This window comes from Piliocolobus tephrosceles, chromosome 13, assembly GCF_002776525.5.
Source record: "Piliocolobus tephrosceles isolate RC106 chromosome 13, ASM277652v3, whole genome shotgun sequence".
Taxonomy (NCBI): domain Eukaryota; kingdom Metazoa; phylum Chordata; class Mammalia; order Primates; family Cercopithecidae; genus Piliocolobus; species Piliocolobus tephrosceles.
The window spans coordinates 2,725,550-2,736,748 of NC_045446.1; the positions used below are offsets into that span (position 1 = coordinate 2,725,550).

The following is an 11,199-nucleotide window of genomic DNA, read 5'->3' on the forward strand; positions in this document are numbered from 1 at the left end:
TGTAATCCCACCACTTTGGCAGGTCAAAGTGGGAGGACTGCTTGAGGGCAGGACTACAAGACCAGCCTGAGCAATATAGCAAGACCCCCCTCTACAAAAAATTTAAAAACTTAGCCAGGTGTGCGCCTGTAGTCCCAGCTACTCAGGAAGCTGAGGTGGGAAGATCACTTGAGTCTGGGAGGTCAAGGCAGCAGGGAGCTATGATTGTGCTATTGGACTCCACGTTGGAAAACAGAGCAAGACCCTATCTTACCAAAAGGAAAAAAAAATTTATCCTAATCAAGTCTTTATGCTGGACTGTCCATCGATAGATCTGTACAAGTGAAAAACTGGACAATGGAAGTTCAACAGTATTCAAATATGGCCTATTTATAATCACATTGTCTAGGAATATTTAGTGCCACGTGGGAGTCCACACTTGTTAACACACTGGAGGAAAAATTTGAGAAACACAGACCACAGGCAATACAACTTTGTCCTTGAGAGTCAGGTCAACTATGAGTTTGCCTTTCGATCCTGTTCTATGTTTTAAAAAAATATTTTAGTTTGTATGTATAACTTCTATAAATCAGAAGAAAAATCCCTGTTTTTAACCTATCGAAACTATTTGCTTAAAGCAAAGCCCCTGGTCATAATCATGTGACTGAACAGCAGATTCCCGGCCTCATTACAGACCCAAATAATCTACCCAGGGCAGGGCCCTGAGCCCTGAATCTTAGATACCCATTCACACGATCAGAGTTCTCAAGTCTAAGCACTTGACTTATCCTCCAATACACAGCACAGAGCAGTAGGCAATTCACACACACATATCACTGGTCTGGGAGGTATTAGAACAACTGCCTTGCATCCCAAAGGACCACTCTCCTGGGTGAAATATAATCACAGTTACCTCAAGCTAAAGGTCCTTAGTTTAGACTCTCAAATAATGCTTAACATTCTAGAACTACTGCTAGTAGTAGATGAGAACAAGGGAAAAGCAAAAAGAATTTAACAAAATCATAGACTCCCACTGCCATTTGTACCTCTTTTCAGCACTGATCATTCATTCATTCATTCATTTACTGTGATAGGATCTCACTCTGTTGCCCAGGCTGCAGTGCAGTGGTGCGATCTCGGCTCACTACAGCCTCAACTTTCCAGGCTCAAGTGATCCTCCCACCTCAGCATTCCGAGTAGCTGGACTACAGGGGCACATAGCCATGCCCAGCTAGATTTTTTGCATCCTGTAGAGATGGGGTTTGACCATATTGCCCGGGCTGGTCTTGAACGTCTGGGCTCAAACGATCTGCCTGCCTTGGCCTCCCAAAGTGCTAGGATTACAGGTGTGAGCTACCACACCTGGCTAATTATACAATTTTAAATTAGTTTAATTTTTGAAGCTTTCCAACTGAAGTAAAATGACAAAGGATGTTAAACAAACTGGACCCTAGTGTGCCCCCAGCAGTCCTTCAATCATTCATACCAACTACACCCAGCCCTCTGCGGGCACTTTTCCTGCAATATGGCCAATATGGAACCACTTCTAGTCTCATATAAACTTGTTCCCACTCAAGCAGTTCCTCTCACAGAATGCCACCCCACCAACCCAGTTTCTAAAGCGGGAAAACTAGAAACCATTACTCATTCTCAATTCTTGCCACTCCTACACAGTATCACTCCATCCCATCAATGTAGTCTGCAAAAAAAAAAAAAAAATCAAAAAACCTGGCCCACTAAGTAATCCCCAAGAAGCTTCTAAATGGGCAAAGCAAACTCTGAATGCCCCCTTCTAGGCTGGGCGCTGTGGCTCATGCCTGTAATCCCAGCACTTTGGGGGGCCGAGGTGGGCAGATCACCTGAGGTCAGGAGTTGGAGATCGGCCTGGCCAACATGGCGAAACCCTGTCTCTACTAAAAATACAGAAAAAAACATGCAGCAAATCTCCATGGCACATGTATACCTATGTAACAAACCTGCACGTTCAGCATATCTACCCCAGAATAAAAATACAAAAAAATTAGCTGGGCGTGGTGACGCACACCTGTAATTCCAGCTACTCGGGAGGCTGAGGCAGGAAAATCACTTGAAACTGGAAGGCGGAAGTTGCTGAGATCCCAAGTTACCGCACTCCAGCCTGGGTGACAGAGCGAGACTCTGTCTCAAAAAGTAAAAATAAAAAATAAAGGTCCCCTTCTTGTCATAATAGTCCTGGCAGTCCTGACAGGTGAAACCAGTTGGAAGGTGGGGCCTCCTGGGAGACCAAGCCTTGACTCGATTATAGATGGAAGCCCAGTAACAGCTCATCCCTTTCAAAAAAAAAAAAAAAAAAAAAATTTGCCAGGCATGCTATGGTGGTACATGCTTATAGTTTCAGCTGCTCTGGAGGCTGAGGTAGAAGGATTACTTGAGCTCAGAAGTTCAAGGTTACAATGAGCTATTACATGCCACTGCACTCCAGCCTGGGCAACAAAGTGAGACTCCAACTCAAAAACCAAAAATTCCTTCCAGAAGTAAGACAGGGAGGTCCTGACAAGAGCCATCCTAGAATTCTAGATCACCATCCTTATCATTTTCATAGTGCAATACATCTAGGACATAAGACTCTCGTAAGAAAGGAAAGGTGTTAACCAGCTGCAGTGGCTCACCTGTTATCCTAGCATTTTGGGAGGCTGAGGCGGGAGAACCAATTAAGCCCAGGAGTTCGAAACCAAAACCAGCCTAGGCAATATAGCAAGATCTCAACTTTTTCTTTTTTTTTTTTTAAAGACAGTCTCACTGTCACCCAGGCTGGAGGGTAGTGAAAACTCACAGGCATATGGTACTATGCCCAGCTTTTTTTTTTTTTTTTTTTAAGGTGTTGGTGTCACAGGCTCATGTGGGTAAGTCAGGAAGGAGCGGTTCTCTTAGTTTAACGTAGGAGCCACCAGTTGTCCTCCCCAACTCGGCTGATCCGTGAAGTCCTCTAGCCCTCCACAGGATGGCACTGTGCACTTCCTATCAGAAACTGACAGGTCACTCTATTCCGTCCACCAGGCAAACTCTGAGACTAAGCACCGGGTAGGGTCATTCTTCTCATATCCCAGTGCCTGTCTCTCACAGACGATGTCTTGGAATGAAAAAAAAACATTTATTCCTGTTTTGAGGAACTGAAAAATGGTTTCTTCCTTTGTTTTCCTTTTGTTTCTCCAAATTGCATGAGACCCTATTCACAGCACACTTACGTTTCAATGTAGCTGGAAGGGGTGTGAGGGACATTGTCAAGTCGCTCCTGTAAAGCTGCCAAAACTCGAGGATTCTGCATCACCTGATCTGTGAGCTTTTCTATGAAGAGTTAAGATCAAACATATTTAAAATATGCCCACCACACACAACAGCCAAGAGTCAAAAATGAGTAACATATCTACTTAGCTTTGCCTAGATTTACATCTACTAATTTCTAAATACATATACCAGTGACTTCTAAAACACGTTTTGAAAATAATTAAAATTTATTTTAAGAGCATTTAACACTCTAGGTTAATCACCTGATGGGTAGTTACAAATTCACTGAATAAATACCTAGAGAGTCCTGGTTCTCACCAGGACTGCGGCTGTTTAACCTCCAGGCTTAAACAACTGAGGACATCACTAATGGAAGTTCACATGGTCTACCCCCAAGTCCCAGGGTGGTGTCCAGAAGCCAAGAACAGAGATGAGATCAGTTTTTCAAAGTGAAAGAGCATCCACTAGTGCCCTCGCTCACTGTGGTGCCACGGACTTCACAGTCCAGGAGAGCCCAAGGCTCACCAGCTCCTGACGGCACTGTTCCCTAAGTTTTCTTTGTGTGCTTCTCGCCTCTGCCTTGAATGTTCTTCTGCCCAAACCCATCTCGTTCCAGGAAGTACTTGCGACCATTCCACCCCACTTACAGCTAACCTACATGTGTAGTGAGCTCACAGTCTCCAGATGTTTGTATTTAGAAGCCCATTTCCCAATAAACCAATGAATGAGATCCTGAGAGGGTAGTGACTGTCCTTCTGCCCAGCTGTGTGACTAACGAGTGGCAGACATCTGGCTCATGACACAGATTCTTAACAATTTCCCTCTTAATGATACAATAGAGAAACCCAAACCCAGCGCCCTTCCCTTGCTTAGAGCCAATACATACCCAAGTATTCTCCCATCCCGAGTATTCTCCCATGATGTGGGTAAGTCAAACACACCAAGTAGGCACTCAATTTTAAACATTTATAATAGAACTGCAAACACAACCACTAACATGAAGCACATGAAGTATATTTAAGGTACATAATTTGCATACATAAAATTGTGTACACATGTATAGTATGTAAATACTACATGCATATACAAACACACATCAATGGGTGCTAAAACCACTCTGTGAAAGTTTGCTGAAAAAGAAGAGGATATCTACACGTGCCTGACATATTGCTTCCAAGGTGAAAGGACCTTAGTAACAGAGAAGTCTGGCAGGCATTGTCTGAATCAATCACAGTGTCCCCGGACAGGTGCCGAGCCAACATACTGTGCCTCCGGAAGCAATGACCACTGCATCATGTCACCTGTGTGCCCTTCTTGCCAAATGTTTACCCTGAATCTCGTCAGGAAGAAACGACTGGGCAAATCCAGACTGTGAGCACTCTATAAGACCACAGTGGCCCAGAGCACTGCTATGTTGATGTATTAATAAAAGACGCAAAAGGTAGGCAGATGACCCTAGAACAAAACAAAACGCATGATCTTTGAGTAGGTGCTAGATTTGGGGGTGGGGTAAAAATTGCTGAGAAAACCAGGGAAAATAGGAGCATGACTGTCTATTAGAGAACGGTATTGCTCCAATGCTACGTTTCTCGGTAATGGCATTATAGAATTGTTTTAGGAAAACAGATATCCTCCACTTGCTTTCAAACAGTTTGGAGGGAGTGGGGAGTACCAATATACAGGGTTTTTTTTTAAAGGGTGAAAGATATCACATCTGTGAATTTATGAACAAAATAACATTCCTAGGATTGGCTTTCCAAAGGAAGGAAAGTTAGGGGTATAGATTTAAAAAAAAAAAACAAAACAAAAAAAGGTCAGGTGCAGTGGTCTGTGCCTGCAGCCCCAACTACTTAGGAGGCTGGGGCAGGAAAATTGCTTGAGCCCAGGAGTTCAAGAGCAGCCTGGGCAACATAGCAAGGCTCCATCTCAAAAATAAGAAAAAACACTGGTCATTTGTTAATCAATACTAAAGCTCAGTGATGGCAGGTACAAGAAGGTAGACTGTACTATTATTCTGTTTACTACTGTAGAGTCTGAATTCCTAGAATAAATAAATCTTTTATTAATAAGATACTGATTTTTCATTTTAATTACTCTAGCTTTCCTAAAACCACTGAAGTACAGGAAGGAATCCTTTACTTGCATTAATGTTTCCAGAGAGAGGAAGATTCCCCATACTGGATGCAAACTCTCCATGTGCAGTGAACTGACCTGTATTACTTGCATTCTTAGCAGCTTCCACGGAATCTGAAGGAACCCCATCTGAAAAACTAAAACAACAGTATGTTTAAAAAGTATTATTGTCAAGAAAGCTCCAAAGAAGTAGCACAAATGGACATGTTTCTTATTCAATACATTAAGAGGCATCTCTACAGTGATGTCAGATTTGAGAAGACAACTACTAATGTGCATGTGTTATCTCAGAGGCTGTCCTCTCTGCTATAAAAATATTCTACTACTTAACACCTCCCTCCTCTCCCAAACATAGAGCCCTACAAAGTTCTTATTTCCAACCTTAGCCAAAGCTTCTTAGACAGCTTTCATTTCTACAGCTTCTTTCCTCAAAAAATCTGCTCCCAGCCCTCAAACCAAACCCATCAACCAACAAACATGTTACTGTTTGGTCAGCAGCTCATGTGATCAGACAGAGCAAGGCAGTCTTACGAAGTTAAGACAGGGTCCAAAGTGGCTTTGTAAAATTAGCCACAACAAATGTAAAATAAGCCATAAACCAGTTTTCAAAGATGCCTGGACACACCTGCCTCATCAAAAATAAAAAATAAACATCAAACAATATACACAACTAAAAGTAACCCTCAATCCAAAAAACAAAATCTCCCACTTGATCACTGACAACTACAGACCGTTAGGATAGTGTCAAAATTACCTGACTTCACCCCAGAGGTGTTAAAGCATGGAGAGCAAAATGATTGCTTTCCATAAAAGATGTGTAAGTATCAACATCTGAGGCACTGTTCATGTCTGAAGTAATTTCTTTATGTGCTCAAATACACACACAAGAAATGAGCCATCAGCTAGACTCTGAAATGCATTTAACTTTGATTCTAATATTGATTGAAATTATGGCTTGGCTGTTGCTCACCAACTGAATTTTAAACTCCAATAAACAAAGTCCACTTTGGCTTACCTGTGATCTGCCATCTGAATGTTTTTATCCCCTATAAATTAAAAAGAGTTGTAATAATTATATTCGTAAACAAAAATACTTGTTCAATATACTTTTTAAACAATGGTTGTCTATGGGATGGAGTGCACTAGAAGGGACAGGTGGGAACTTTCTAGAGTGATGAAAATGTTCTAGATCTTGACTGAGGTTACCTGGGTGTATACATTTGTTAAAGCTCATTAAACTGTACACTTCAGATCTGTGCATTTCATCACACACATACTTTACTCATAAAAACATTTCTTGGCCTGCAATCCCAGTACTTTGGGAGGCCGTGGTGGGTGGATCATTTGAGGTCAGGAGTTCAAGACCCGCCTGACCAACATAGTGAAACCCTGTCTCTACAAAAAATACAAAATTAGCCGAGCATGGCGGCGCATGCCTGTAATCCCAGCTACTTGGGAGGCTGAGGCAGGAGAATCACTTGAACCCAGGAGGCGGAGGTTGCAGTGAGCCGAGATCGTGCCATTGCACTCCAGCCTGGGCGACAAGAGTGAAGACAAGAGTGAAACTCCATCTGGAAAAAAAAAAAAAAAAAAAAAAGAAAACTCTCTTATTGGCACTAAAATAACCAGACTTCAGAATAACGTCAATTCTAATTTGCCTTATTTTTTATAATACATTTGGCAACACAAACATATTAATGATAGCCCAATTATTTTAGAGTAATTCAAAGCATTTGCTGGTGTTCACACTTTCAAGCTTATGGGATTATTTTCTAATTGCATTTATTCCATATCTTTCATTACTTCTACACTGAGGATGTATTGCTTGTGTAAAAACCTTGTGTAATATACTCAGTATTATCCCACTTTAAAAGATGATTATTTCTATATTGGTAGAATTAGATGACATTGTAGCTGAATATTAAGGGTGTGTTCTAGGGCATTTACTTCTTAAACAGAACTTGATATAAATAAAACAAAAAAATTTATCATTTTTTTGAGACAGGACCTCAATCTGTCACCAAGGCTGCAGTGTAGTTATGCAATCCTGGCTCACTGCAGCCTCAAAGTCCTAGGCTCAAGCAATCCTCCCATCTCAGTCTCCTGAGTAGCAGGGACAATAGGCACATGCCACCATTCCCAGCTAATTTTATTTTTTGTAGAGCTAGGGTCTGGCTGAGTTGCCCAGGCAGGTCTCAAACTCCTGGCCTCAAGAGATCTTCCCACCTCAGCCTACCAAAGTGTTGGGATTACAAGTGTGAGTCAACATGCCTGGCCTATACAATTTCAAAATCTAATCTAAATGCGTTTAAAGTAACAGCTAAATGCATAGCTTAAAAAGGTCCTTAAATGTAAAATAACCCAGGTGTGGTTATAGAGTTCCTTAAACTCAGATGTGGGAAACACACCTGAGGGCCTCGCTAAAGGGTTGTTCCAGCTGAAAACTGGTCAATGTTCATTCTTCAGTACCTAAGTGAAGCCCAAACCACGGAATCACACAGCTTTAGGGTAAAACAAACCAACAACAACAAAAAAAACCCTCTATATTTAACAAAAACAGCTCTAATTATGATCTATGACTGTTCTGTATTAACTACTTTTTAAAATTTTTGTTTAGAAATAAAATGTGCTACTTTTAAGATTCAAAATACAACAAGTATTACACACTTTTTCGAAAAACTAAATTACGTTTTAACGAAAAAGACGAAAACCAAAAAGAAAAAAAAAAGTGCAGCGGGCACAGTGGTTCATGCCTATAACCCCAGCACTTTGGGAGGCCAAGGTGGGCAGATTACCTGAAGCTCAGGAGTTTCAGACCAGCCTGGGCAACATGGGGAAACCCTGTTTCTACAAAAAAAAAAAAAAAAAGAAAAAAACAAAACAAAACAAAACAAAATTAGCCAGGCGTGGTGGTGTGAACCTGTAGTCCCAGCTACTCAGGGGGCTGAGGCAGGAGAATCGCTTGAGCACAGGAGGCAGAGGTTGCAGTGAGCTGAAATAACGTCACTGCACTCCTGCCTGGGAGACAGAGTGAGACTGTCTCAAAACAGAAACAGGAAAAAAAAAAAAGAGGCGGGACACGGAAGTTGATGCCTCTGGTCCGAGCTACTTGAGAGGCTGAGACAGGAGCATCACTTCAGCCCAGGAGCTGGAGGCCTGGCAGCCGCAGTGAGCTATGATTGCACCACTGAACTCCAGCCTGGACAACAGAGAAAGACCCTGTCTCAAAAAAAAAAAAAAAAAAAAAGGCGCAACAAATCCTACAATGGCTGGCTATACTCACCACCACGACCACAGCAGCAACCCAAACCCAGCCCTAGTCAGTGAAGATTCAAAAACCCTTTAATGGCGGCCAGGCATGGTGGCTCCCACCTGTGATCCCAGCACTTTGGGAGGCCAAGGCAGGCAAATCACCTGAGGTTGGGAGTTCCAAACCAGCCTGACCAACATGGAGAAACCCATCTCTACTAAAAATACAAAATTAGCCGGGCATGGTGGCACATGCCTGCAATCTCAGCTACTCAGGAGGCTGAGGCAGGAGAATCTCTTGAACCCGGGAGGCGGAGTTTACAGTGAGCCGAGATTGCGCCATTGCACTCCAGCCTGGGCAACAAGAGCGAAAACTCTGTCTCGAAGACAAAAAACAAAAACAAAAACAAAACACTAACAAAAAACACACTTCAGTGATCCCCCGTCACCTTTTGCAGAATACACATTCCTACCAATTCAGACCGTCTACCTCCCCATACTCATTCCCACTCACGCTCCTCTGCAGAACCTTCCTCTGTATCTCAGTATCATCATCCACAAACTTCAGTGGCTACTTGAGAAGCTGTTACTGAAGATAAATTGCCTAGTACATAACAGCAGGCCAGGTCTCTTCTCACTTTTGTAACCGTCATGCATATAGACTGTATCAATTCCTTGATATGAAACCAACATATTGAGTTACTTTAAACACTGCACCCTTTATACAGGTTGAGTATCTCTTATCTGAAATGCTTGGGGTGACCAGAAGTGTTTCAGATTTTGGAATATTTGTACAAACATGATCAGGTATCTTGGGGATGGGACCCAAATCTAAACATGAAATTCATTCACGTTTCCTACACATCTTATTCACACAGACTGAAGGTAATTTTATACAACATTATTTTAAAATGAAACAAAGTTTTAACAGTGACCCATCACATGAAGTCAGATGTGAAATTTTCCACTTGTAACATCAATGTCAAAACTAACAAAGTTGGAGCATTTGGACTTTTGATTTTGGGATCAGGAGTGCTCAACCTATATTAGGAAAAACAATGTAGAGTGGTGGTATTATAAAAACAAGCTAGAGTTCAGTCAGGTTTCAGCAACACAAATTATTTATTTTTGTTTAACAATCCCTATCACCCTTAAAACAGAAAATTATAAGGAACTATCAAATATACAGGTTTGAGGAAAATAAATATTTGTTTTAAATGTTGATATGTTCAGTTTAATATTAGTTTTATAAAACCAGAGCCCAAAGACTCATCCAGAAGGTTCTCTCACTTTTAAAAGGCAATCCAGGGATCTATATAACCTGGTGACTATAGTTACAATGTATCACATAATTGGAAAATTGCTGAGAGCAGATTTTAAGTGTTCTTGTCAGAATCAGTATACCACTTAATGTGAATTAATTTGACTTAGCCATTCCACAACATATACTTCAAAACATCACATTATACATCATAAATATAATTTTTGTGTTAATAATAATTAAAAATGGCTGGGCGCGGTGGCTCAAGCCTGTAATCCCAGCACTTTGGGAGGCCGAGACGGGCGGATCACGAGGTCAGGAGATCGAGACCATCCTGGCTAACATGGTGAAACCCCGTCTCTACTAAAAAATACAAAAAACTAGCCGGGCGAGGTGGCAGGCGCCTGTAGTCCCAGCTACTCGGGAGGCCGAGGCAGAAGAATGGCGTGAACCCGGGAGGCGGAGCTTGCAGTGAGCTGAGATCCGGCCATGCACTCCAGCCAGGGCAACAGAGCGAGACTCTGTCTCAAAAAAAAAAAAATAATAATAATAATAATAATAACTAAAAATAAATAAAAAGCAATCAAATTAAACTATAACAGGGATACCAGGCAGAAGAATGTTGTAAGTTTTCTAAAGTTCAGATTCCCTCTCAAGATCAAAAATTTTAACTGTGTCTACAATTCTAAATCTGAACTGGCAAGCAAATTTTTATCTTTAATTGGGTTGAGAAAAAAAAATGAATTCCCATGATTATACAAATGTTCTTTTATTTATATTAGACACTGTAACAATCCTATTTATGGATTAACTTCCTTTTACCCCAAACAACTGTTTTCATATGAAATTTTAAAAGATTTTTGTAACAAAATATAACTTTACATTCCTAATTTTGAACTGAAAACATCTACTCTATAGCTAGAGTAACTATAAAATTGGGCAGCACTTTGGGAGACCAAGGCGAGCAGATCACATGAAGTTGGGAGTTCAAGGCCAGCCTGGCCAACATGGTGAAACTCCATCTCCATTAAAAATACAAAAATTGGCCGGGCGCGGTGGCTCAAGCCTGTAATCCCAGCACTTTGGGAGGCCGAGACAGGTGGATCACGAGGTCAGGAGATCGAGACCATCCTGGCTAACACGGTGAAACCCCATCTCTACTAAAAAATACAAAAAACTAGCCGGGCGAGGTGGCGGGCACCTGTAGTCCCAGCTACTCGGGAGGCTGAGGCAGGAGAATGGCGTAAACCCGGGAGGCGGAGCTTGCAGTGAGCTGAGATCTGGCCACTGCACTCCAGCCTGGGCGACAGAGC

At 41.8% G+C, this 11,199-nt stretch overlaps 1 protein-coding gene across 7 annotated transcripts in view; it reads right to left on the bottom strand.

The window, feature by feature from the left end:
• The window catches only part of NAP1L4 (nucleosome assembly protein 1 like 4), a 47,770-nt gene that overhangs the window by 29,024 nt on the left and 7,547 nt on the right, over positions 1-11,199 (bottom strand). For all 7 annotated transcript variants that reach the window (XM_031933874.1, XM_031933875.1, XM_023183539.2 and 4 more), the window contains 3 exons: positions 6,392-6,422; positions 5,455-5,513; positions 3,204-3,303 (listed from right to left, as the gene is read on the bottom strand). In XM_031933874.1, coding sequence (XP_031789734.1) covers positions 3,204-3,303; positions 5,455-5,513; positions 6,392-6,405 — 173 coding nt within the window. In that variant the 5' untranslated portion in view covers positions 6,406-6,422. The remainder of the gene's footprint in view (positions 1-3,203; positions 3,304-5,454; positions 5,514-6,391; positions 6,423-11,199) is intronic.